General features: G+C 46.3%; 1 protein-coding gene across 9 annotated transcripts in view; it reads left to right on the forward strand.

Moving 5' to 3' along the window:
- Positions 1-27,380, forward strand: part of Dtnb (dystrobrevin beta) — a 202,050-nt gene extending 174,670 nt beyond the window's left edge. For 3 of the 9 annotated variants that reach the window (XM_027424539.2, XM_035447354.1, XM_027424540.2), the window contains 2 exons: positions 18,790-18,949; positions 19,644-21,481. In XM_027424539.2, the coding sequence (XP_027280340.1) occupies positions 18,790-18,949; positions 19,644-19,888 (405 nt within the window). In that variant the 3' untranslated portion in view covers positions 19,889-21,481. Of the gene's footprint in view, positions 1-18,789; positions 18,950-19,643; positions 21,482-22,351; positions 22,839-22,860; positions 22,907-25,584; positions 25,621-27,078 lie in introns of those variants that run through there. The other 6 variants (XM_027424542.2, XM_027424546.2, XR_003486952.2 and 3 more) reach the window with 5 other exon arrangements.
- The last annotated feature ends 200 nt before the right edge of the window (positions 27,381-27,580 follow it).

The following is a 27,580-nucleotide window of genomic DNA, read 5'->3' on the forward strand; positions in this document are numbered from 1 at the left end:
GGGAGGCTAATTTAATGTTGTCTTTACTGTATATGGTAGTCATGATTGTGATCCTAACACCTGGGAGGTATCGGCAGAAAGATCAGGAGATCAAGGATAGCCTGGGCTATATGAGATGCTAACTCAAAAAAACTAAATAAAGAAGCAGAACTAACTAACCTTGAGCAGACATGGTTCAAGCAAGCATACTTGCCCAGTAACCTTCCGTTCTGCATGACATCACCATCTCTTGAGAATGGAAAAGAAATTTTCCACATCCAGCAGCCCAAGCACATATCCTCGCCCTTACAGTCTGGTGGGGCTATGTCCATCTAGATAGGGAAATCTTTCTGCCCACCCCACAGGGCTTACACTGAACTCACCCAAGATCAGTTCAGAAGCTCCATTGTGGCTTGAAACATAATTCAGCCACTTTTTATTTGTAATTTGAAAAGATTGCAAGTCTTTAGAGCCAACCTTCTATAGCCCATATCATTGCCAAGTATGATGAAAAAACGTTTTAAATGAAGAATTACTTTGGGGGTGGAGGTGGGGCAGAGCAGCCAGAAGATGTCAGATCCCTGGAACAGGTGTTACAGATAGTTGTGAGCCATCCAGCATGGATCCTCAGACTGCAAATGCTCTTAACCACTAGGCTATCTCTCCAACCCCTAAAGGGATTTATTATTAAAGATTTTACCCATAGAATACTTTAGACACCAAATATGTGGGGGCTTTGCACCAAACAGTTGTGTGTGTTTGTGTTTGTGTGTGTGTGTGTGTGTGTGTGTGTGTGTGTGTGTGTGTGTGTGTGTGTATGATGTTTTTCGAGACAGGGTTTCTCTGTATTGCTTTGGAGTCTGTTCTGGCACTCACTCTGTAGACCAGGCTGGCCTGGAACTCACAGAGACCTGCCTGCCTGCCCAATGCTGGGATTAAAAGCATGCGCCACCACCGCTGGGCCCAAAAAGTTTTCCAGTTCACTATAGATACCAACTGGTGGTACTATCATTTAACTATTTATAACACTAACTTGCCAGATCAACCGCAACCCTCCAGGTTGTAACTGCTAGGTCTCCAGGTTGCCTGCACTTCTGTATGACTTGACTGTTCATGATTTTCATGATTTCCTCTTCCTCAAGTTTGATCATGTACAATAATGGCTTGTGCAACTGTTACCAGCTTAATATGAAGGATGTTATAAAAGATACAAATGAACAGATAGATAAAGAGGTACAAATGGCAACGTCCAGAAGGTCCCCAGTGCCAGAGTTCTTTCTGTGTTTGGGGACACTGCTCCCTGGCAGGTAGATGTGTTCACTAACCCCTTCATTCACAGTAATGAGCTTATGTTTCATAGGCACAATTGATTCAGTTAGTAGCCATTGGCAATTAGCTTCATCTCTATTCCCCTTCCTCAGAGGTCTGGAAGAGGGTGACAAGTTCTAACAATCATGCTGTGGGCTTTCTGGCAATTAGCTCCTGTCTTGAAAGCTGCTTTAAATTATAGACACTCTTATTCTGGTCATCCTAAAGACTTTTAGAAGCTCTTGTGGCTGGACCCAGGACAGAAGACTGAATATATACTTGTTATATCACAGTATTATAAAGTCATTTTGGCTTTACAAGAACTTGAGAGTGATGGATAGAACTGTTACTTTAAAAACTTGGATGCTACCTCCTTCCCTCGCCTCTTGGCACCTGCACCTCATCTGGGCAGTACTGCAGAGCTGACCCTGTTGGCAGGGGACATAGGTGAGCTGCCCCGAGAACATGAGCATAGGAAATCTGGATCCACCCCTCATCTGCCACATGGCAGTATGGACAGGAGAGAGATGTCCCCTGCCAGTCCCATTCCTGAGGAAGGTGGGAAAGCTGACCCTGAGGTCATAAGAGCTGGAAAGTTGCCCCTGGCCTCACCAGCTGCATCTCTTGGGAAAGCAGGCCCTGCAAATTGCCTGGGCAGTACAATTAAGCTAGACTTTTTGGTGGAGGTGTGGGTGAGCCAGCCTCATAGCTATGGGTGTGGGAGAGCTGTTCTCACTACTTATCTGTCATGTGGCAGTATGGGTGGGGAGAGATGCCTGCCCTTCCCCCCCCCCCATAACTGTAGAACTGTAGCAGGTGGGAGAGCTGGCCCTGAGGTCATAAAAGCGGGAGAGCTGTCCCTGCCCCTCCCCAGCTGCAGCACTCGGGAGGGTGGCCCCTACACCTTGCCTTGGCAACACAGTAGAGCTAGCTCTGAAGGCATAGGTATTGGAGAGCAGACCCTGAGGATGTGAAAGCAGGAGAACAGGCCCTGCCCCTTGCTCATTGCTGCAAGGCGTGAACCAGCCAGGGCAATGCTGGAGAGCTCCCCCTGGTGGTGAAGACAGGGGAGAGCTGACAGGCTAACCAACCCTGCAACTACCCAGGCCCAGAACCAGGGTTATGAGTTGCCCACCCCAACAATCACCCCATCTATGATCTGCTGGAGCACAGAAGGGGCCAGTCCTGCAGACCCAAAGCTGCAGGATCTCCACGACACAGAGCAACAACAGGGTATCCAAGAGGAATCCCAATGAGAGCCCAGCATCAATAGTTGGTCTCAAACCAGACCAATGACTCTTTGCAATGAACACTTGCACATAAAGATGTATGGATAAAAGGGTTTACTGCATGACTCACTGTGTCACACTACAGCTTCCATGATGAGATTCTCTCTCTCTCTCTCTCTCTCTCTCTCTCTCTCTCTCTCTCTCTTGTTTTATTTTATTGGAGGCTGTGTTGCAAGGGCAGTGAGGGTGGATACGAATGGACGGGAAATGAATGGGATTGAGATCCATGATGTGAAAGACACAAAGAATAAATAAAAAGTTTTTTTCAAATACTTTGATGCTAGGGGTCAGAGGTATAGCTCGGTGGGTAGAGCCATCCTTAACATGTAGGGGGCCTTGGGTTCCATCCAAAGCACTGAAAATAAATGAATGAGTAAATGAGCACACCTTACTGAGGCTGGGGCTCTGTCTTCAGCCTCTCCTCCTTTTTCAGTACCTTGAGTAGCCTTACTTAGCAGTCCTTCTGTCTTACTTTCTCCACTCATTTTCCTTCTCTGTCCTCAGATACAAAGATTGTAATTAAAGGCAGAACTGCATGGCTGCTTCAGCTCAGACTGCTCAGCCGACAGTTCACTCGGCAGTTTAAGAAGCTCTTTACACTGGTTCAGGTGATTCAGGGTTAATCAGGACCAGAAACATCATGAGACTGTAGTTAAAGGACCTTGCCAGCACTCTTTGCTGTTGTGTCTCCAGTCTCTACCCCAGCCCACTGCACAGCAGACAATAAATATTTGCTGAGGGAAAATCACTATTAACCAGAAGACCGAATGAGTTAATCATTGTATTAACTGTGAGAAACATAACCAGTTCAAAATGCCTGTGGCAGTGATTCTGCTCCAGCTGCTCTCAAGTGATAGACAGATCCATTCAGGACACTGAGTTCTGACTCAGAAATCCTCTTTACAACAAGAATCAGAAAAACAAATTGTAGCCCCATGTAGTAACACACACCTTTAATCCCAGCACTTGGGGTAGAAGCAGATGGATCCCTATGAGTTGGGGACCAGCTTGGTCAATATAGTGAGTTCCAGGACAACAGAGACTTTCTCAAAATTAATTAATTAAACAAAAAATAAGAAAGGCAGAAAGACAAATTTCAGTGCTTCTAAAAGCTCTTATATCGATATGATATACCTGCATTAGTTCTGCCTAGAGAGAAGATTATATAAAATAAAAACTCCATTTGACACTGATTGTCTATAACATTCAGTAAGCCAGTTGTGTCATTTGAAAATAATTTAATCAGCCAGGTGGTGTTGGTGAACACCTTTAATCCCAGCACTCGGGGAGGCAGAGACAGGTGGATGTCTGTGAGTTTGAGGCCAGCCTGGTCTACAGAGCAAGTATCAGGACAGTCTCCAAAACTACAGAGAAACCCTGTCCTGAAAAAACAAAAAAGAAAATAGTTTTTATCATTTTGGAGTGAAAAATGCCAGTGCCGACACTCGGAGGGTAGTTGTGGGATTTGTCTGTGTGTTTCAAGGCAAAGGTAGCCACAGACTGGTGGTGACTGGATGGCAGCAGTGAATATGATCACCAGCACACTTGACCCCAAAGTTGCTACAATCTAGATTACTCCTAGTCTGGAAGGACTTGAGATATCCAGTTTCCCTTTGCAGACATCTCAGATCTGCATTTTCCTCAGTGACTCAGTATACCACACAGTTTCAGTTCTAGACCACCAAGGCTCAGGGAAATAAGCTGTCCATGGCCAGGGGTCCCGCTTTACATGGAGAATGTTTTGTTCAACATTTCTATTCTTATCTCACCTAGATCCTGCTATGTTCCTCACCCCTTAACAGAAGCCTGAATCTCCTTCCAGCACAGCAAGGAGTTGCCATTTAGTCACTGACTCGGCAGAGCTTTACTGCGTATCTTACAGTCAGTGACCTTAGTCTGTTAGAGGACAAGAAGGGAAATCCAACACAAATCCCATTCTCAAATAGTACGAAAGTAATTTTCTGGTTAGTAGGAAAGTAGGCACGTTGACACAGTCCCTTAAATACTGATATAAAAGCCCCATTGTCATCCCAAGCCTTTAATACATTCCTGCCACCCTACGACTGCAAACAATGTAGCTTTTGGTGAATAAAGATTGATGTTTGGTACTTCAGAGCAATCTCACAACCCTCTACCCTGAGTCCCAGTTTCTAGGCACACTTGTGGAAGTCTACACAGTGTGCTAGTCCATCAATCTTGCACTTATGCTCACTGTGGCGCCCCAGCAGTCCCTTGTTTTGGTTTCCTTTTGTAAAAAGAGGAAATACAATTATACTCCCATAGAGGCCCTTGAGTGATTAGAAAGGAGAGTTCTTGGCTCTGAGGAGCATAGTCATGTTTCACCACTCCATGAAAGACAAGCTAAGAGAATTCTATCCTGTAATGTGTTTCTGCCTTTTTCTTTCCTGACCATAATGTGTATATGATATGGAAACTGTTCCTCAGAGGCTCCAGGGAACTCTCCACATTAGACTGGAGAAATTCCCTCTCCACTGAAAGAACATTGAAATCTAGTCTAGGATACACTATCCCCAGAACAACCCACTATCAAGATCTCAGCAAAACATCCAAAGAAGAGGCATAGTGAGCACAGCCTCTAGGTTTGGAGCCCCAGAGCCAGGGAAATGAAGGCCCTGCCAACAGAACAAGTGGAAACAGATTATTCGGGGTTAGGTATGATCTTGGTTGTCATATTCTTGGTTATGTGGCTAACCAAACAGTCAAGTAGGAAGGCCTGTTAGATACTATAGCTGGGCCGCTAAAACTCCAGTGGGAAAAGTAGGCTAGCAAGGTAGATTTGGACATCTGTAACACAGAATCAGTGCCAAAACCATCCACAGAAGTCTGAGGGAAAGCACAGAGTAGACAAGAAAGAAGAGGAAAAGGAAGAAGAAAGTGGGGGAGGACTGTGGATTCTCTCAAAAGCCCAGAGAACCTCAAGGGGATAGTAACTAAGACAAGGAAACCCTTGGATTTGATAACAAGGCAGGGAGGGTTACCAGTTACTCTGCCAAAATGATTTTCTGTAGCTATTAGAGTACAGATTCCTCTGTTGTTTTGTGATACTGGAGTTTTGACCTGGGACCTCACACATGCTAAGTCAGCACTATACTTCCATGTTACGTCTCCAGCTCTTACAGATAACTCTTTTAAAAAAAAATTTTTTATTTTTTTTTTTTTTTTTGGTTTTTCAAGACAGGGTTTGTCTGTGTAGCTTTAGAGCCTGTCCTGGACAATTTCTTTATTTTTATTTTATGTGCCTTGGTGTTTTGCCTGCATGTATATCTATGTGAGAGTGTTGGATCACCTGGAACTGGAGTTACAGACAGTTGTGAGCTGCCTTGTGGGTGCTGGGAATTGAACCTGGGTCCTCAGGAAGAACAGTCAGTGTTCTTAACCACTGAGCCATCTCTCCAGCACCCAGTTACAAATACCTCTTTAGGAAAAAAAAAAAGCTTTGTCTGACCCAATCATCCTATCCCTCCCTTAGTAACCTCACCTCACCTCTTCCAGGGAATGTAAATTGAGTATTAATGAGTGGTATGTAAGTGGACAGCCCTTCTGACTGATAAGGCCTTGATGGTGAAATCTCACTTCTATCTGAACAAGTCCACAAACCTACTGGGCAATGGTGGCACACCTTTAATCCCAACACTTGGGAGACAGGCAGGAAGATCTCAGTGAATTTGAGGCCAACCTGGTCTACAGAGCGAGTTCCAGGACAGCCAGGGCTACACAGAGAAACCCTGTCTTGAAAAACCCAAAAAATTAATTAGCTAACTAATTAGTTAATTAATACCGCAAACCTTATAGACCTCATTTTCTTTATCTATAAGCATCTAACGCCATAGTTCTTTAGCCTTTTGTCATTGACTCTGATGAGAATATTAGAAAAGGGCTATACACAAAGAAGGGTGTACTGAAACCTAGGTGGTTCACATAACTAGTTTCTTTAAAACTAGTTATGGACTTTGAAACGTATTGGCCCTCACTTCACTGTCTGGCCTCTCAAGATACTGCAGGCCTGCTGGAAGTAGAGGTGTCTCTGCTTCCATATCACTGCCTGGCACCTAGGTAATGGTAGAGATAGATGTGTGTAGTACTTGGTGGTTGTCCTTACCAGCACTGAGGCAGATACAATTACCTCCATTCTGCAGTTAAAGACCCTGAGACACAGAGGAGTTAAGTTGCCCAACAGCACCCAGCTCGTAAATGGCAGAGCTGGAATCTAGGTCTGTCTCATGGCAAGGCCCAGACTGTAATGACCACATTACATGCCCGGGCATATGACAGGCAGGTGAAGTGGTGGGTTTTGCTTTCATTTTCATGTACATGTGTCTGTGTGGCTACAAGCCTGCAGGTGCCCATGGATCTGGAATTACAGGTGACTCACAGGTGCTGGAAACCAAACTCTGGTCCTCTAGACGAGCAGCATGTACTCTTGGCCACTGAGCCATGCTTTTAGCCTCAAGCAGAGTATTATTGAATAATAATACTTCTTCATACACACAAGTGGCATTTCAGCTTGCCTCCTTGAATTGTGAAGTACCATTGGTGGGTTTGAGCTCCTGCCTTCTCACTGGCCTAGCTTTCCTACAAGGACCATGCCCTCCCAAGGACCAGTCTAGTTTTGTTTCTTATGTGTATCTTGAGTTTTTGGTATTGTCCATGGGAGGTTTTTCTCTTAGTGAGGTCCTGACCACTTTGCTGAGAATTGGCTTTGAAATCCTGCACTGGGAACTCAATGGAGAGACCATCTTTACATCGGGGTAGCCAGCCCAGGTGAAACAGTAGTCTTAGAATGTATGAACTCTCTCAAGTAAAAGTTTACATATCAACTTGTTCCTTGAGTTTATTAAAAGTTATAGTAAATTTTACTTTGTTCCAGAAACTCAATATGCTGTCTTCCTCTCGCCTGGAAAATTAAGTAAACACCTTCCCTTCTACTCTTTTCAGTCCAGGCTTCTATTACACCTGTGTGTGACTCATACAGAGACAAGTCATGGTGATTGGAAGCCAAATATATGCCACTACCCCCTGCCAATACTGTTGATCCACTTATAGGACATCGGCAATCCCAGAAGACCTCACAGGTCCCATGGTGTAGGAACAAACAGGTGTCAGTCCTCAGCAGGCCCATTGGTGTCTTTATCCTTCCATCAGATACACGGTAGATAGAGATGTATTCTCAGAGCACAGAAACATCATAGAAAGTCTCCTTGGTGCTCTAGGAGGAGTCTAGAAACCAGGTTTGCCTTTTAAAGGTCATGCTGGCCTGTTCTTGCAAATGGGCACTTCCCGAGGCAGGATGCACAGGCTCCTCCTTCCCTGCTTCAGTTCGACCCAGACAGAATGCATCCCACTACCTTCCCTACTGCAGCTGGCCCTTTCTTGTCCCTGCTACCCATGCCCAGCCTTGTCACCCAGAAGTCCAATGAGGCTGTTATTCCCTCATCCTGCTGCAAGGCTGACTACTGCAGCAGAGACAGCCCACCCTCTCTCCGCAGTCAGTGGCACAGCTGCATCTTCCCAGCACAGCTCCGCCTCCAGTGCCAGCTCAGGGCTGGAGGCTTTTACCTGTTCTACCATGGGAAATGTTCTGAGCCCTTCTTTATCTGTTCCAATTCTCCACACAGCCACAGTTGCCTTGCCTAAATTTCAGATTTACGGCTCTTTTCTCCCTGGGTTTTGTTTTTGTTTTTCTGAGAGGGCGTCCGACATCAGCAGCAAAAAGGCCAGTTTGTTTAATTTAAATACACTGCGGCAAAGTGAAGGTAATCGTCCACACAGGCCATCTGCTGCCTGGCAGGTATCCATGAGTCAGGGAGAGTGATGGAGACTGAAATGTCCTCATCCTGTTGCCATGATAACAGCCTGGCTAGGGGGAGGGGGTGTTTGGGGGAAGGAGGGCTTGCTCTCAACCTTACACTTTTACCACAGACCTCCCTGGGCTTGGTTACTTAACTATAAAGTGTACCAAGGAGATTAAAAAATCTTACCTGTTCCATATGGAGTCCCTACAGTGTGCCAGGCACCATGCTGGGGCTGCCTAAAGACAACCAAGAGCTGTGCTGGTAGTTTTTACTGAAGACAGTGCCCTTTTCTCTCTGCAGCTGGTCCTCTGGCAGGTCTCTGCCTTTGCATCTGACTTCTCGTTGCTGTGGGGAGGGATCCTTGTCCTCTCCTCGCCTTATCTGGCATTCTCTGTCCCTGTTTTGACTCCAGTGTTTGATCTGTGTTCTCAATAAGGGACGAAGTCATCCTCTGCATTCTCCCTTCCTACGTGTCTTGTACGTGATGGAAATGAAATCGATTCTTCTATAGAAAATCACAGTAGTGCTGGGTTGTGGCTCGGTGATAGAGGCCCTAGATTCTACTCTTACCAAAGGGAAGTGGGGAAATCATAGTTTGCCTCAGTCATAGGAAGCCTTGACTGATTCATGTTCCTTCTAATCTCAGGACTATGGTAATACAATCCAAGCATTCTCAGGCTTCTCCTAGCCACTTTGAGTCCTACTGATCTGTTTGTAGCCTGGTTGACCTCTGCGGGTCTCAGTGTCTACATGTATAAAATGAGGTAGGTCAGCTGGGTGGTGGAGGCACATGACTTTAATCTCAGCCCTCAGGAGGCAGAGGCAGGCGAGGCCAGCCTGGTCTACAAAGCAAGTTCCAGGGTAGCCAGGGCTGTTACACAGAGAAACCCTGTCTTGAAAAAACAAAACAAAACAAACAAACAAAAAACAAAACAAAAATGAGGTAGGTCATAAGACCCTTGAATACATAGATGTAATTTCCACATACTTCTGAAGTCCAATGCAAAACTTTCTTGAGTTTGCCATGTCTTTGCTGGTTTGAAAATGAGAACCAGCAATATGAACTGCTGCTCAAACTGGAATGTGTCTCTAGTTCTACATCCCCAGTAGGAGTGCTTCCAACCATAAGGATGTCTGCATTCAGGGAACCTGAGTTATAGGACATTTACCATGTGTGCTTATTGGTTGGACATGTGATTGCCCATGCTGGATGCCAGCCTTAGCTAGGGAGTGTGTTGCAAATGCTTTGTGGGGAATCCTGAAGGTTCTGCAGGATGTGGTGGGGCTTCTCTTCATCCCAAGGCCAATGGCCTCCTACCTCAGAGCCATCCCAGTAACTCTCTGACTGTTGCTGAGGGTTTTTATTTTACTCTCAGATCCCCCAACCCCACCCCGCTACCCACTATGCTGCTCCTCCTGGGCTAGCTGCTCTTAACAGAGAAGTCTGGCAGTCCCGGTTCTTGCTGTTGAGACAAGGTGCTGGTATACTGTACTGCAGTACCACAGCTGGGTTCTCAGTGTCTGCCTGGCCCTAGCCTGTCAAGTACCTGGTCACTGGTAAGCGAGACACAGCAAGGTGAGAGGAGCACTGTGCACCACAGATGCTGTCTCACTGTGCGCCACACATTCCAGTGTGTGTACACATGATCAGGAGGCCCTGTTCTCCTACTGTCTTTCCAGAGCTCGTCCTGTACCCTGCAGGGCAGCCTGTTCCCTGTGCCTCTCATCAGCTTCATGTCTTCAAGACCTCTGTGTGCAGCAGCTCTGGTATTGGCTGGACACAAGCACAACATGTCATAAGGTAGCCTTGAGACAGTGATGGCTGCAGAGCCACTTCTTCTCCAGAGCCTGCTCTCCTCTGATAGTGGCTTCAGCTCAGTCCAAGCAAGGGCCTCTCAGCACTGAGGAGATGCAGTGATTCAGTGAAGATCATGGATCGCAGTGCTGTGATGGTGGATCATAGCATTTTTTATCTGAAAATATGCCTCAGATGTCAGATAGCATCCTCCCATTGACAGATGAGAAAGCTGGACCCCGGAAATGGGAAGATGTTTGTGCCATGCAGTCCAGACAAGAAGCCAAGTCTCCAACTTCTATTTCCAATCCCTTATCACTGACACACTCTGCCTCCCTCTGCTCACCTGGGAAGACCTGGGATGGTATCTCAGAGCCTGCAACTTCCCTTCTGCTTTGGGTACAGAGCAGTGCTACAGGGTGCTGATAGTCATGGACAGGGAACCAGAGACCGGCTAGGCTACTGGTCTCAGGGCCCTCAGTGCATTCTCACATTAGGAGGATGTTTTCCTGGTTACCTTTCCTTGCCTCTCTTCCCTCCCATGGGCCTCTTTCAGGGGGCCTTCATCTTGTCATTGTGGCCTCTGGTTCTAATCTCTCCCAAAATCCATATGGCCACTTTGTCAACTCAATTCCAACTGTGATTGCTCTATTAGTTATTTTAAAAACAAAAACACCGTAAGTTTGGCACATAGATTGTTTATTGCCACCCATTATCATCTCAAAACTGGCTTAGAAAAACATGTCACCAGGTGTGGCAGTGCATGCCTGTAAAATCAATCATATCACAACTCTTATGGGCCAGGAACCCTGCAAAGGCTCCTATAAGGCTACAGCCAACATCTTTTATAACCTAGCCTCAAAAGTGGCATTTGTCCCATTTGTCTGATTCATTAGAAGCAAGTCACTTGGCCCAGCCAACATTCCAGACCAAGAGATTGTTCCAGGATGTGGTGGCGGGTCACTTTGTGCTGTCTGAGGTCTGGCTACCACGTTTAGTTAGCTAGTTAGAGAATTTCACACCAAGATTTTCCAACGATGGATAGATTACTGCTCACTGGGGAATCATTGCCTGCCTTCATTACTTTCTGTTACAGAAGGAAGGGCGGGAAACTTGATGCCCCTCATCATTGCTAGACAAGTACTTACTAAGCATCGACCTGTACTGAGGTGTAGGCATGGAATGTGAGAAGGCAGTGCTGCAACAGAAGAGCAGGGCTCTGAGTCTCAGGAAGATACAGTCTCAGCCTCAAGGCTGGTGCCTGGGGTTCCGCAGGCAAGCATGGGTCAGGAGGTACAACAAGCAGAGGGCAGTGTGAGGCCTGCTGGTAAGGGGGTTAGGGGCACAGTCTTTTCAACAGAGAGAATGCAACATTGCCAGCACTCTTGTTTTGTTGTTATGTTCTCTTGGCATCCCTGGACCAATGGCATCCCACAGCCAAGACCAGTTCCTTCTCCAGCAGGGCTGAGCAACTACATATCCAGGAATCACACGTGGTGCCTTCGAGCTAGCTACCCTGGAAGTACTCTTCCTCCACCCAGACAAGAGTTCAGAGTTCAGTGGGCCCCGTCAGCTCTTTTTTTTTTTTTTTTTAACTTAAGATTTATTTATTTATTATGTATACAGTGTTCTGCCTGCGTGTATGCCTGTACACCAGAGGAGGGCACGGGATCTCATTACAGATGGTTGTGAGCCACCATGTGGTTGCTGGGAATTGAACTCAGGGCCTCTGGAAGAGCAGTCAGTGTTCTTAACCTCTGAGCCATCTCTCCAGCTACACCCCGTTAGCTCTATCCCAACATTTTTTTTATGATTTAATTTTTCAGCCTGTCGGTGGTGCCGCACACCTTTCATCCCAGCAGGGAAGCAGAGGCAGGCAGATCTCTATGAGCTCAAGGCCAGCCTGGCCTACACAGAGAGTTCCAGGACAGACTCTAAAGTCACACAAAGAAACCCTGTTTCAAAAAACAAAACAAAATATGTTTTTCCAATTTTATGTGTATGAGTTTTTATCTGTATGTATGTACATGCACCAAGTGCTCTAGGTGCCTGAAGAGGTCAGAATAGGTTAGTTAGATCCCTTGGAACTGGAGTTACAGATGATTGTGAGCCATCACGGGGATGTTGGGAATTGAACCTGGGTCCTCTGGAAGAGCAGCCTGTGCTCTTAAATCACCGAGCCATCTCTCCAACTTCCAGTTCTAGCAATTTCAATATGCAAATATAAAATAACCAAAATTGGTGGCTGCTGGGAGGGGGAGAATCAGTTCTCTAGGGATTCGGCCCCTGAGAAACTACTCACATAGGTAGTCCCACCCACACTCTGTACTAAGGACTTTTCTTTCTTTCTTTTTTTTCTTAAGTACATGAAATTGGGAGGGAGTAGAGGTAGGGTGAACAAGAGTAAGAATTTTGGGGGAGGGACTGGGAGTGGATTTGATCCAAACACATTATGTATGTATGTATGTATGTATGTATGTATGTATGTATGTATGTATGTATGTATATATGTATGTATGTATGTAAGAAACACTCAATTTGAAAAAATTAATTGGCCATAAGAAGATTCACTTGTAATTGGGAAGAAATGATACAAACTCTGAAAAAGTAAGGAATAATAAAATATTTAATAATTACTGACAAATAAAAATGAGTATTTCACAAAATAAAAAAAATTAGTGGTGTCACATTTTATTAATCCAATTTAAATTGTTGCCAGTAAACATTTGTGTGTTTTAGGTGGGCTTGTGTGTTCACCTGTCTTGGGGAGTGGAGTTTGCTGAGCTCCGTGGTCAGGCCTCTGTTGGACATCCTAAGGAGCTGCTGAGACCCTTCCTAACCTGGCCAAGCAGCAGTGGGACCGGCTTGGGTCCCCACGCCCTTGGCGATCTTTCCGGTTGTAGTGGTTTCTGAGCAGAGTGTACGGCACTGTGCTTGCCGTGTCCTTCCCTCAGGGCTTGCACATGTATAATTACACACTCAGACACCTTCTTCAAGAAAACACATGCTCAGATTTCGTCCATTTGTGGTTGGATTGTTTGTCTCCTTATTGAGTTAGGAGAAATCTGCACATGTTTTCCTCCAGATAGAATTTGTGGATGTTTTCTTTCAGTCTATGCCGTCCTCTTGGCTCACATCTAACTTAAATTCACTGTTTTTAACTATAAAATTCAGTGTTGTCTTTTTTAAAAACTATATTCACAGAGTTGTACCGTCATCATTACCTTTAAGAAACTTCATCAGTCTCAAAAAAAAAAAAAAAAAAAAAAAAGGGTGTCACACCGGTTCTCAATTATCCCTCAGCCTTCCCAGCCCCCATTGTGCCTATATAACCACTAATATACTTTGTGCATGATTTCCCTATTCTGGGATTTTCCTGTAAATTTAGAATGTGTGTGTGTTTGGAAATGGCTTCCTTCACTTAGCAAAATGTTGTGGATGTTATCAGTTCTTCGTTCCTTTTTATTGCCTAATACTATTCCATTGTATGGGTATAGCACACTATGTTTAAGTCTTTCATCAGATGACTTTTGAGTTGTTCCTACTCTTTGGCTGTGTTAGTTAGTGTTCTTGTGAACATCTGGACACCGATTTTTGTTCAAACATGTTTTCATTTCTCTTGGGTGGGTATATACCTGAGAGTGATTGCCGTGTCATGTGTTACTCGGCCTTTTGAGGAGCATCCAGGCCGTTTTCCAAAGCAGCTGCATCATTTTACATTCCTGTTGGCAGTGTCTGAGGATTCCAGTTTCTCCGCATTCTTGTCAGCACTTGTTACTATCTGTTTTGTGATATTCATCCTAATGGGTGTAGAGTGGTCTTTCATCGTGTTCTTCGTTTCTTTCCCCAGTGTTCAGTGCATCAAGCATCTTTTTCATGTCCGTTGGACTTCTTTGTAATTTTAGAGAATTATCTGTTTGATCTTTTGCCCGTTTTAAAGTTAGAGTATTTGTCCTTCTGTGACTGACTTGGGAGAGTTCTTTGTGTGTGCTAAGTAAGGTCCCTTATCAGATGTGTCATCTTAAGTCTTTTCTCCCTTTGTGGCACCCTTTCATTTTCTTTTGCTGTTGTTTTTCACTTATTATTTTATATATGTGTGCACACAGGCCCGTGGAGGCCAGAAGTGGGTCTTGGTTCCCTTGGAACCACCGGAAAAATGCCCTTATTTGACAGCAGTGATCTCTCCAGCTGTGACTGTTTATTGACACAGTGTCTCATGCAACCCAGATGGTCCTAACTGAAGCTCACTGAACCCAGGCTCTGCAGCCTCTCCCTCCAAAGTTCTGGGATAGAGAAGGGAAAAGGGACAAGATCTTCTGAGCAAATTGGGAGCATGGAAGGAGGAGAGAGGAAGTTAGGAGAAAGAGAAGGGGACAAGAGGAGCGGAGAGGAAGACATGAGGGATCAGGAAGATTGGGTCCGGGGAAGAATAGAGGAGATTGCAAGCACTTCCAACTCTGAGCACTGGTTCGCTCATTCTCTCTCTCTCTCTCTCTCTCTCTCTCTCTCTCTCTCTCTCTCTCTCTCTCTCTCTGTCTCTGTCTCTCTCCCTACCTCCCTTCCTCTCCCCCCCTCTCTCTCCCTTCCTCCCTTCCTCTCCCTCTCCCTCTCCCTCTATCCTCTCTGCATTCCCCTCCCTCCAGGCAGGGTCACTATGTAGACCAGCTGGCCTCAACTTAGAGCTCTACCTCCCCAGTGCTATTCTTGTTTTATTTATTTAGATTGTTGATCCGTTTTTTAGTTGATCTGCCCATACAGAGTTTAATGACTTACTTTGAAGAGCAAAGAGTGCTGTTTTTTTTTAATCAAAAGATGATAATTTTACATCTCTTTGTAATATAGCCTGATCTAATTTATATATTGTATCAATTAACTAGGATATCCATCATTATAAACAGGTAATAATTTCCTGTGATAAGAGCATTTGAAATCTTCTCTTCTTGAATATTTTGGTAAAAGTCTCTAACTTAATAAAAAGCCAGTTTATCATGGGCTGGGGAGATGACTTGTTGGGAAAGCACTTGGCATGCAAAATAAGGAAATGGTGGCATGCACTTGTAATCCCAGCACTGGGGATGCAGACATAAGAAAATCCCGGGGGCTTGCTGGACTGCTAGAGTAGCCTAATCAATGAACCCCAGGTTCAGGGAGAGACCCCATCTCAGGCGGAGTGTGGAGAGATGGCTCAGCAGTTAAGAGCAATGGCCATGCTAGATATGGTAGCAAATACCCATAGTCCCAGCATTTGGGAAGTAGAGGCAGGAGATCTCTGTGAGTTCAAGGTCAGTCTGGTCTACAGAGTGAGTTCCAGGACAGCCAGAAAAAAAAAAAAAAAAAAAAAAAAAAAGACCCTGGCTGCTCTTCCAGAGGTCCTGAGTTCAATTCCAAACACACACATGGCAGCTCACAATTATTTGTAACTCCAGTTCTAGGGGATCTGACTCATCTTTGGGTACCAGGTACACATGTGGTACACAGACCCACATAAAGGCAGGCAAAACACCCATACACATAAAATAAGTAATTTTTTTTTTTTTTTTTTTTTTTTGGTTTTTCGAGACAGGGTTTCTCTGTGTAGCTATAGAGACTATCCTGGCATTCGCTCTGGGGACCAGGCTGGCCTCGAACTCACAGAGGTCTGCCTGCCTCTGCCTCCTGAGTACTGGGATTAAAGGCGTGTGCCACCAACGCCCGGCAAAAATAAGTAAATCTTAAGAAAAGATAAGATGAGAAGTAATTGTAGAGGGTGCCTAATATTGATCTGTGGTCTCTTACACACATTAAAAAAATTATTCCTTTTTTTCTTTTAAACATAATGGTTTGGGTATTATATTTAAAACGTCTTTGCATAGGATTTTCCTTTGCTTTCTTTGAGAAGTTGTGAGATATTAGGCCTAATACTTAGTATGTTTCATTTTGAGGTTCTTCTGTTTGTTTGGTTTTGGACTTTTTTGCAGGGGATTTGGTTTTCAAGACAGGGGTTCTCTGTGTATTCCTGGCTGTCCTGGAATTCACTCTCTAGACCAGGCTGGCTTCAAACTCAGAGATCTGCCTGCCTCTGCCTCCCACACTCTGGGATTAAAGGGGTGCACCACCCCTACCTGGTGGTTTGTTTTTTTTTTAGTGTGAGATGAAGTAAGGGTCTAAATTCATATTTATTTGTATCATGGGTTATTCTCGAAGAGTGTGCTAAGTAATGAAAGCAAATTTAAAGGTAATTATTGTAGTTCAATACTATTCATACAGAATTTAAAGGCATGAAATCAAATTCATAGTTGTATATCTACAAATAGGTTAAAAAAAAATTCCACACCACAATCTCTGGGAAAAAAAAAAAAAAAGGAAGTTTCCAAAAGGAAAGGGACTGAGCCTTCGAAGAATTGGCGGTAAAGGAATCTTCAAGTATTATCTGTACTGTTTTTAGATTAAAATAAATTGTATGTAATTATTCATTTGGGGTGGTTTATGGTGTTATACTTGGTCGTTTTCTGAGCTTTTACATTTCTTAAATTAAAACACACACAGAGCTAGAATTATTGTATGCCTATACTCCTAATATGTGGGAGGTAGAGGCAGGAGGAACAGGAGTCCAAAGCCAGCCTAGGGTACATGAGACCCTGTTTGTTTTTTTTTATTTTATTTTATTTTTAAGTGAATAAATAACACACCTACACATGAAGGTTCAGCCAGCATCACAGAGAACAGGGTGGAGTGGCATGCCCCTGAAATCCCAGCATGGGACTGCAGCAGGAAGGTCTGCAAGTTGAGGCCAGGGTTCAGAAAACAAACCTAAAAAATAATGATGCTAGAGAAGAAAATATTTCATTCAGCACCCACACAGCTGCAGCAGTGAGGGAGGCATTGTGCAGACCTCCAGGCAGCCGGTTCCGGGCATAGTCCATGTCTGTGTGGCATTTCTAGGCTAGATCCCCAGAGGGATTCACATGAACTTGTTCTCACTGACACTTCTATTCTTCCCAGTTTTGCTCCCACAAAGTCCTCCAATCTGACCCCCTGAGTCAGGGAACTGCCTCTGATTAGTTTGGTTCTTCCAACTGTCACACCCCATCGCTCCAAGCTACCTCTCAGGGGGTCAACCCTGTCAAGACAAAACTAAGTATCTCTTCCCCAGCCAGTGACCATCAGAAACATCGAAGTGAACAACGAACGCAAACTTTGAAGTTTCTGCTGGAAGCGCATGGCCCCAGAAGTAACTGCTGATGCTCTGGTGAACAACAAACAAGGTTTTCCCATGAAGCCAGGTGTATTGACCCACAGCGGAAAGTGGTATTATTCTTGTTACAGACCAAGGAGAACTAGAGAGAAGTGAGCCTCTGTTCCTCATGCATTGTGGGTGACAGTCTGAGTGTCCTCAACTTGGTTATTTTAAAGAGAGAAGGATTTTCCTGGACTGACAGACACTACTGTGCTTTGGTGGTTGGGGCCCAAAAGAGCTAGCAGAAACTGAAAACTTCAGTTTCTCTAAACATGATGTCCACTAGTGTTGTCAGATAGCCCTTAAACAAAGGAGGTAAGCAGCCCAGGACCAACACACCCAAGATTCAGGGTCTTGTTCCTCCTTGTGTCCTGCAACACAAATGCAGCATACTGCTGTGAAGAAACAATACATTAAGCAAAACCAGGAGGCTGCAGAACATGCTAAACTTTTGGCCAAGAGAATGAAGGAGGACAAAGAGAAATACCAGAAACAGATTGCCAAGAACTGTAGGCTGTCCTTGCCAAGAGCTTTTACTTCCAAGTCTGAGTCCAGTCAAAAATAAGTCTTTAAGAGTAATGAATAGCTGGGTAGTGCTGGAGCACACCTTTAATCCCAGAACTCAGGAGGCAGAGAAAGGCAGATCTCTGTGAGTTCAAGGCCATCCTGGTCTTCATAGGTCCAAGACAGCTACGTTATGTAGAAGAGATGAAAGAGAGAGAGACAGAGACAGAGAGAGAGAGAGAGAGAGAGAGGAAGAAAGGGAAGGAGGGAGGGAGAGAGAGAGGGGGGGAGGGATGATCAAAGCTTGGGAGAAAAATCCAAACCTATACCAAGTTTTCCTGAGGAAGGCCCCCTCCAGTGAGCATGTGGCTGCTGTCACCTGACCCTCTGGCTCAGCACACCTGAGCAGGTGTGCTGGTGGTTTTGCTGACCAGGCCCGGATCTCTCATGTGAGAAGGAAGGCCACCATGCTGCCTGTGGAATGGAAGGGGTTCTTCTGGTGAACCGTGCTTCCTCTCACGTGATCTTGGTTTCATCCATAAGAGTTATATTAAAAGATGGGTACTTTCTACCCACAGGTTCTTGTGGATCAGATGAGAATGGGTACAGAATGTTGACATACATACATGAGGGTGTTTGTGGATTTTTTTATTTTTTCCCTCTTGGATCCTCCTGGATGCATCTCCTCTCCCTGCCCTGCCACGTGCCATCTCTCTCAGCCTGTCTTTGGTTTTGATTTTCTGAGGCAGGTTCTTACCCTGTAGTTTTGAACTGGCTCTTTTTCTTTTTTCTTTTTTTTTAAAGCATGATCCTGAGAAGTGCTTTCCCCTTTTCTTAGAGATATTGGACACCCAAGATGACATGTTTTCTCTCCTATCCTCCCAGGCTCAAGCCACAGGGTCACCTCACACATCACCCACTCATGGAGGTGGCCGCCCTATGCCCATGCCTGTGCGTTCCACGTCTGCTGGCTCCACCCCTACCCATGGCCCACAGGATTCACTGAGTGGAGTTGGGGGCGACGTACAGGAGGCCTTTGCACAAGGTGAGTTTCCAGGCCAGTCTGTGGACAACTAAGGGGCTGGAAGCACATACAGGATCCCCGCCAGGATTTTTCCAGTTGCTTTCCTTTTGTGTTCTCGGCTTTGGATGATCAGATTTACAGTATAAATAAGTTATGTGCTGGCTCCTTCTCTATGATAGGCTGGTCTTCATGGGAGGTCTGCAGGGACATGTGTGAAGATGACTGGCGTCTTGGGTTCTGAGCTCTGGAGTGAAGGAAATGTCTTGCCCTTTGGGCTTTGCTTCCTCACACATTTGACCTAAAAGGTCAAATAAGCAAGAATGGGAAGAGTGCTAATCTCCAAAGGACCTAGCCAGATGCACTTGCCACGGCGACCAACTGAGGAACTAGGGATCCACAATCTTAAATAATGGGCAAAGGAGTCTTGGTGGGGGGTGGAGACAAGGAAATGAGAGACAGTGGTGTTAGAGAATTTAGCCCGGCACTCTGAGATTGAGGAACCCCACTCTACTGTGGTGCGTACAAAGTATGGACTTGACAGGCCCTGGCTCTCCCGGTGGGGTGAGTGGGTGTTCCAGGAGCACGCAGAGCTGCCGAAGTCCCGCCTCCCCTAGTCATCTCTGCACCTGGGTTCCAGGGCCTCACTGGCTGGGGCATCTCTCAGAACTCTCTCCATGCTCACCCATCTACATTGCCATCTGCTCTGACTCCTCAGGTACGAGGAGAAACCTCCGTAACGATCTGCTGGTGGCTGCCGACTCCATCACCAATACCATGTCATCTCTGGTGAAGGAGCTCCATTCAGGTGAAACCCAGAGCTCCCCACCGGTCTCCGCCTCCCCTCTGTGCCCCTCTGTGCCTGCCCTCTCCTGCCACCAGGCACACGGCGCTTCTTTCCAGTCCATTCTCCCTTCTAGGAACACACAGGAGCTTCACCCAGTGCCTCCCTCCCACATGTGATCACAGTTTGTATTAAGAACAGTCTGAAGGAGCAGACACAATTCCAACTTGAAGCAAAGTCTGCTCTTCAGTGCAGCCAAAGCCTCCCCTCACTGTCTCCACCTACACTTTGTCCACAGTGGCTCTTTCCCTAGGCTGGCCATCGCCTCATTCTGAAGCTATCCTGGATGTGGCAGCAGTCAGCACCAATCCACCTATCTCTCTTCCAGCCGCCCTCTGGCTTCCTGCTGTTTGATTCTGTTTTGAAACTCTTGTCTTCTCCTTTTGTCCATGACCAGGCTCTGATCTGACCTGAAGGTCCCAGCTGCAGCTCCCTCTGTTCTTCATGTTTGGTCCTTCTTGACTTCTTTCTCCTTCCCTCCATGACTCAGCCAGTGTAGTGGCTTCCCAGAGTTCTCTGCTTCACAGTGTTTTCCTCTTACATGAAACCTGGGAAAGAGAGAAAGGACAAAACCACCATATCTCCAAGTACTTGCCAGCTCCATCAGTGACATGGCCACTCGGAGCTTAGGGATTATTTTCTAGCTATGGCATCCTTTGAGAGCTGCATCATTTACACCGAAGGCCCATCTCTGTCTTAGTTACCCAAACATTGCTTGTGAGTGCTCTGCAGTGGCTTACAGAGCTGTCAAGCAAAAGCACAGAGCAGTGTTTCCAGGGCCGTTCAGACACTCTCGTGAAAGGGAAGCCCAGGATGTTTGCAGCAGGGGAAAGCATCTCCTTTAGGGCTGTCATCCTTTCCACACCTCAGCCCTCAAGTCCATGTGTTTTCTTCAGAAGAGATTACACCTGTGGCCTGATTGGCTTTCCCAGCTCAGGTCAGTCACCTGTCCTGCCACAGGCAATATGATGCCCTCACCCTCTTTCATCCTATTTCTCATGCCCACACCGAAGCCCAGCCCTCACTGAACATGCACAAAGCAGGGTGTAGGGGTGAGGGGTAACCTCAGGAAGACCTCACAGCTGATTTGAATACCCTTACTCTAATATACTTCCCTAATAGACTTCACTTACAGTTTTAGAGGGAGTTTCTTAGGGATTTTTAGGACATGCAGATGAAGTACAGTTAGAGTTTATGCAAAGCAAGTGGCTCACGAGCTCAGTACTCAAGAATGAGAATGTAATTTGATTGACAGAAAACTGAGTCAGTCATGGTATTGCATGCCTGCAATCCCCCGTACTTGGGAGGCTTATGAAGAAGTCAAAGGTTATATGGTGGGAGGAGGACGAGAGAACATCAATTAATATGAAAAGTTGGTTTTAATAAAATTGTGTCATTTAGAAGGTATGTTAGTGATCCTGTTGTCCAGCCTTATTTTAGAAATGTGGTGAGGGGTTTTTCAGAAAAGTTAATTTGTTTGAGATCACATTGCATGCAGAGGCAAAGCTAGTTCTAGAGCTTGGGTGTAGAGAAACATGATGCCAGACTCTGAGCTGACCCAGGACAGACAACAAGGCAGGTTCTGCGAGGCCCCTATCCCAAGCACAGAAGCCTATCGTCTGACACAGATGAATGCACACAGGATCCACCCAGTACCCTTGTTAAACACAGAATAAATCCTATCCCTCAGTGAATGGGAGAGTCCTGCCCAATACAGTGCATGTTGACGTCTTCTTTGAAAGCGGCTTCACGGGCTTTTGTTGGGAGTGGATATCCAGGTTGAATTTTCAGACACTTCCCACAGCACTCACAAGGCACACATCTATAGTTTGTCTTCCTCATCCTTCAAAAATATTTTCATTGAATTTGCTGTCATAGTAAAAGCCTCCAGTCTGACTATTTCCAGGGAGCTCATTCACAGCCAGCTCTAATCACTGGAGATTTCTTCCTTATTAGGGAGCTAAAATCTCCCTTTCTGTCGTGGGTTGTTGCCTGCCTAAAGCTGCCCTAAGTCCAGACTTCCTCTCCAGGCCACCTTTTGAGTGGTGGGTGGTAAATAATGTGTTAACTCTCAAGTTTTCTCCTTTCTGAGTAGATTTTACCCAATCCCTTCAACATGTATCATATATGACATGATTGTCTGTTTTCCTAATTGGCCATACCTGGCAAGATGTGACCTGGTTTCCAAGGTCCCAATTCAGAGAGAACACCCAGAGTTGAGCACACAGCCCCACTTCAAAGCTGGTGTTAAAATCTGGGTTTGCCTCTACCATGCACTTCTTGTTTTCTTGAACCTGGATGCAAAATGCTGAGTGCCACCCTAGTAGATAGCACCGCTACCCTGATCACCAGAGACACCAGCATCATACGCCCTGCTCCATGGACGTTCAGCGCTCCAGTCAGACAGTGCCAGAGTGTGGAGCTGTTGGGCATGGGCAAGGGACGTTTATACACCCTGGAGGCTACTTGCTGTCTTAGGTCTCTGCCTCAGGCCTCCAACCTCCCAAGTGGCCTCACTCACCTGCCTCCCACACTGGCGCTAGACCAGAGAGTCACTGGCCCCCTTGGATTTGTTTCCACAGCAAAGGAAGGTACAGAGGAAGAAGAGGAGATGCAGGATGAGAAAGACAGAGGTGAAGGCAAGTCAGCACTGCTAGTCTGAATGGGAGCCCAAGCTCTAGAGCAGCGAATGCTGACTTCCTTCCCCTTTGATTCTGACCTCTCTCCTACCACACCCTCCCCAAGTCTGCAGCCCCCATTGTTCCTCCTGCCCGTCCTCCTGACTGCCTCTGAGGTATGCCCACAGGTAGTGACGTCAGGCGGTTTACTTGTACTCTGGGGTGCAAAAAAGTCACAAAATGTTGCCCTTCCCTATAGGGTTGATGGTCTACCTCAGTTGGGGAATCACAACTGAGATGTGCAGAGGAAGAAAACGGCAGCATAAAATGTTGATTAGAAAAGTAAATGTTGGCTAGGGAAGTAGCTCAGTTGGTAAATCACTCACCTAGCATACCTAAAGCCCAGGCTAAACCTCTGCACCACGTAAGCCACAGGAGCAGTGACAAGCCCATGTAATCCCTGTGTTTGGCAGGTGGAGACAAGAGGATCTGAAATTCAGGCTCATTCTCTGCGGCAAAGTGAGTTTGAGGCCAGTGTGGGTTACAGAGCAAATTCTAGGAGAGCCAAAGTTACACAGAGAAACCCTGTCTCAAAACAAACCATTAAATGTATAATAAGTAATACTAAGACTTTCTGAAAAGGAACAGACTTGTAGGTTGGAATAGATGGCTTCCTGGAAGAATAAAAGCAAGATAGAAAGATGTCGGCAAAGGACAGTAATGTGTTCCTAGTCTCACTATGTGTATAAACTATTTATGTACTTGTTATGTGGGAAGAGAGCTGTGCTAAATGATTTCACATTGCATTGAAATATGCAGATAATAATATGCCCATTTTATTAATAGGGAAACCAATTCTGGGGGAGTCTGCTCAAATGCCTGTGGGTGGGGATAGGTAGACTTGAGGTGGGTCCTTCTGACTCCAGACTTCATGTTCTCTTTTGTTTGTTTGTTTGTTTGTTTTTGAGACAGGGTTCCTTGTGTACCAAACCTCGTGTTCTTGATTGTCATCTTTCAGTGGTATATTAAACAGGCAACAAAATCCTCCTGAAACACTTGGGAGTCTCCAGTTATGTCTATCGCATATTAATATGTTGTTTCTGGATTCTTCCAGAACATAAACTCCCTAAGGCAGAGGCTTTGGCCTGTGTTGTTGGTGATGTATTCCCAGTTTCTGGAACAGTGCCTGTCATCTAGTAATGTCAGTGAATGAACCTGTCTAAGGAAGTGAACAGGATGACATGATACCATTAAGTAAGAGGGAGTGGTCTACCAACCTTGGGAGGTGATAGGAGAAACAGAAGAGGTGAGGAGAGACCCATGCTAGCTCCTAGCTACCTACTAGACCAGTAGGTAAGTCTGTAACACAGCCATCTTCATTGGCTTCACGGGGGAAGAATTCTAGACAAGGCTGTGAAGCTTATTAACTGGGCAGGTTAATAAGTGGCAGGACCTGGATTCACTCCAGGAGTCTCCAACCCAAGCCCGCGTGCAAAGTGAAAGGCAGTCAAGAGGGGGACAGGTGGGTACCCCCTCAGAACAGTGGCTCTGTACTGCTATTTGCCCCTGAGGTGGTAAGGATAAGAGAAAGTGTTTGCAGGCTCAGGGCAAGGAATTTGTCAGCAAAGGCACTTACATAGCCAAGGAAAAAACATTGTGCAACTACAGAAACCATTAGGAAGCCAAAGCAAGACCTGGGAGAAATGGGCCACTGGGCATGAGTTGGTGGGAATTGCTGTCTTGGCCACACTTGAGGCTGTCAGAGGAGAACAGCCATTCAGGGGTTCAGGTCCAGATAAGAAAATCCATGAAGCAGGAGGGACGGAGACATGCCACCATGTAAACACCCACCTACCCCCCAAAACACATGCCCATGCCCAAACCAAACTTCAGCATTGCTATGGAAATTTCTTGACTAAAGACATAGCAGCTGCTACCTTGACCTTCCTTCCTATGTGCTCCTCCAGACCCCTCCTCAGCTCCCCTCCACCCCCAAACAAGCCTAGAGCCCTGCCTTTGCTGCTTCTCTCTTGCCTTGACCATGGATCCCCCTCAGTCGCTTGTAGGAATTGGCGTGGTTTCTGTTGGCCCGACCTGGCTCAGGGCCCTCTGTCTCTGTCCCTGACTGACCCTGTCAGTACCTTCCTGTCTGACTGGTTGCTTGCTCTTAGCTCTTAGTCTCTCTTCATCCCTCCAAGTGCACACACCAGTATCTGTATGTCTGTATGAAGGCTGTGAGAATGCCTGAGCTTCTATGGCTTTTGGGTGCCATCTCTAAGAGCAAGAGGGCAAAGAGTCAGGCTATGAGATGAGGAGAGTTTGTTTTTGTGTGAATCCTTGCAAATATGGTGTGGGGACATTTAGAATCAATAGCTATTAATTTTACAGAGGAAGATTTCTCTTCTTTGGGGTGAATTCAGGCTCATGTGACATAAACACAACCCAGTCAGCTCCCTGCTGAGCACACATGGTGTTTTCAACGCATGTGAGCAGCGCATGGGCACTTTGGAAGAACTCTGACCAAAGCAGGCTTCCCTGCCCTATTCACCCCTAGCTGTCACCTCTGCCTGCCCTACCCTGGCTGTCTGAATCCCAGAGAAGGATGCTGCTACTCTGTGGTGCCATTCTCTCTGGGCTGCCCTTTATCCTGAGCGTTAAAGAAGACCACAGAATGATGCATAGGCCATTGCCTCCATACTCCACATTCATCTGAGCCATTCCAGAGCTGCTGTGTCCTTCAGAGTGTTCCCTGGCAATCTAGTGCATACACTGAAACATACTGACCCATGTCTGGGCAGCCAAGGCCCTCTCTGAGGACAGACACGGACTCGGAACACCCAAGGGGCATCTGAATAGTGAAACTGTTCCAGAGCATAGCAAAACAACAATATCCCCATCAGAACATAGAGAAACGATGTCCCTATCAAAACTGTTTTTCAGAACCAAACAGGCTCCAACCTTATAGTTAAGGTAGCTCTGCTTCCATTGGTTTATTTTCCTTCACTCCTGTCAAGTGTTGAGTTGTGGGTTGTCAGTAATCTGCCTCTACCTCGTTATCCCTGGCAGGAAAGCTCAAGAGAAAGGGAGATATAAATCTAGCCCCTGGGCCGGGTGGGTCAGGAACGCCCCCTGAGAGAAGTCCAGGGACCTAAGAGCCTGAGTGTGACCTCGGTGTTATTTCTGCTATGCTGCCACAGGTTAGCCGAGGAGCAGTCCAGACACAGGAAGCTCGGGTGAGTAGTGTGTTCTTGCCCTCCTCTTCCTTTCGTCCATCATAGGTCCCAAGCCAGAGCAACCTTACAATTAGGATTTTCTCCAAAGAAGCCAACTTCACCTTTTCCTCTGCTCCCCACAGCTGCCACTACTGGACCTGTTTACTGGGTTTCCAGGCAGTGGCCTCTCTCTTGCATTGCAAGACTGAAGCAGGTGGCAAGAATATGAGCTGCCTCTGCCTCTGTAGGCACTGTAGGCACTGTCTACTCCACAGCAAGCATCCCCCCGGCATCAATCCTGTCACTTAACACTGCCCCCTAATGTGGTCCCCCCACCCAGTCACACTGACCGCAAAGAGCCTCTGAGTCAAAGGACAGACACACTCTTCTGATCTTAAGGAATAAGTGTGTTGCATTTTTTTTAACCTTTTAGCCTTGATCCAACTTCCGAGTTCACTTCCTTTTCTTTTTTTAATATATATATATTTCAAGACAGAGGGTCTCACTGTGCATGTTTGGCTGTCCTAGAACTCATGAAGATCTGACTATCCCTGCTTCCCAAGTGCTGGAACTAAAGTCACCACACTTGGTCTCTACTCCTTATTTTTTTAGAAATTGGGCATGTTTTTCAGTTAAAAATCTTCAGGGTAGAAAACGGGCCATGGCACCACTAGCCAGAAAAGGGACTTTCTCAGATAACCTTCTAAGAATGTCCTCTTAGAGCCACTTCTGGGGTAAACTAGTCTCTACCCTTCCCCAAGGTCAGCTGCACACTTGATTTGCAGAGCTGGCTGCAGGTGGGCAGCACCAGGGTGCTGCTACTCAGTATATGCAGATCAGGCCCTTCCTGTGGCAAGCCCAGGCTATCACATGTTGCTGGTGAGGCCAGGAACTGACTCAAAGGCCTCCAGGTCCCCCCTCCTTACCCCCCTGTCCCTAGGGTAAGAAAGACTGCATGGAAAGGAGATATGTGAGCACCATTTAGCCTGCTTCATTGGTGCATACAAGGGAGCCAAAGCCCCCACTCAAGGACTTGGTGCCAGGGCTGGAATCAGCTGGTGTCCTGGCCTCTGACCCATGGCAGGAGTTATGAGAAGCCGGCAGTAGAGACAAATGAAAAGAGCCACACACCGTGCCATGTTCTCTGCTGCCAGGGGCTCTCTCCCCTTTACATTCTCTGCCCATCTCTTCTACCACACTTCCTCCCTCTCCAAACCTGGCATTGTGGCCCAGTTTTTTTATTATTATTATTATTATTATTCAGTGGAAGCACTTCTACCCTGTGTCATAAGCAGGGACCTCACATACCCTCCCCCACCCCCAACCCTGTTCTACCAAAAGAGAAAAGGCACCTATACATACCATTGCAGAGCCGAGAGCCCTAACCTCCACCCTCCCTGCAGAGCCACTGGTTCACAGCTGTGGCCAGCTTTGCCCTGAGCCCTGGCGTGTGTGTGACTAACAGTGTGTCTTGTACAGGCACAGCGGCTGAGAAGCAAGCTGGCACCGACAAGACAAGGGAAGGTCTTCCCCAGAGGCACATTCCTATCCGTCTCTCTGCTGCACACCTGGACCCGGCTTGCAGGCTGCCAGACTCACTCAACCACCAGAGAGAGGAGCCAAGCCTATGGGAAGTGGGGAGGGACTGCCTGAGGCCCCAGCTGGTGGGCCTCCTTGCGTAGCCCTGCATGTACTAGCCTCTGCATTCCTCCCTCAGGGCATGGTCTCATCTCTGCATCAGGAATTTACCAGGAGGTGGAAAAGAAAAGAAAAAGCACTGAGCCCGTGTGTGTTCCTGACCTAATGGGGTTTCTACTGGCCTCTGGCCAGCACAGGGTATGCTCCCCAGTGTGGGCACACAAGTTTCTTTCCTACCTTTGACCTTTAAAAACCAACAGGTCTTCTGTCTATGCAAAGAAAGCTGCAGGCCTTTCTCGGTTCTACAGACATTCATACCCTGGCTTCAGTGCTAAAAATAGTG

The sequence above is a fragment of the Cricetulus griseus genome, chromosome 7 (assembly GCF_003668045.3).
Source record: "Cricetulus griseus strain 17A/GY chromosome 7, alternate assembly CriGri-PICRH-1.0, whole genome shotgun sequence".
In the NCBI taxonomy this organism is placed as follows: domain Eukaryota; kingdom Metazoa; phylum Chordata; class Mammalia; order Rodentia; family Cricetidae; genus Cricetulus; species Cricetulus griseus.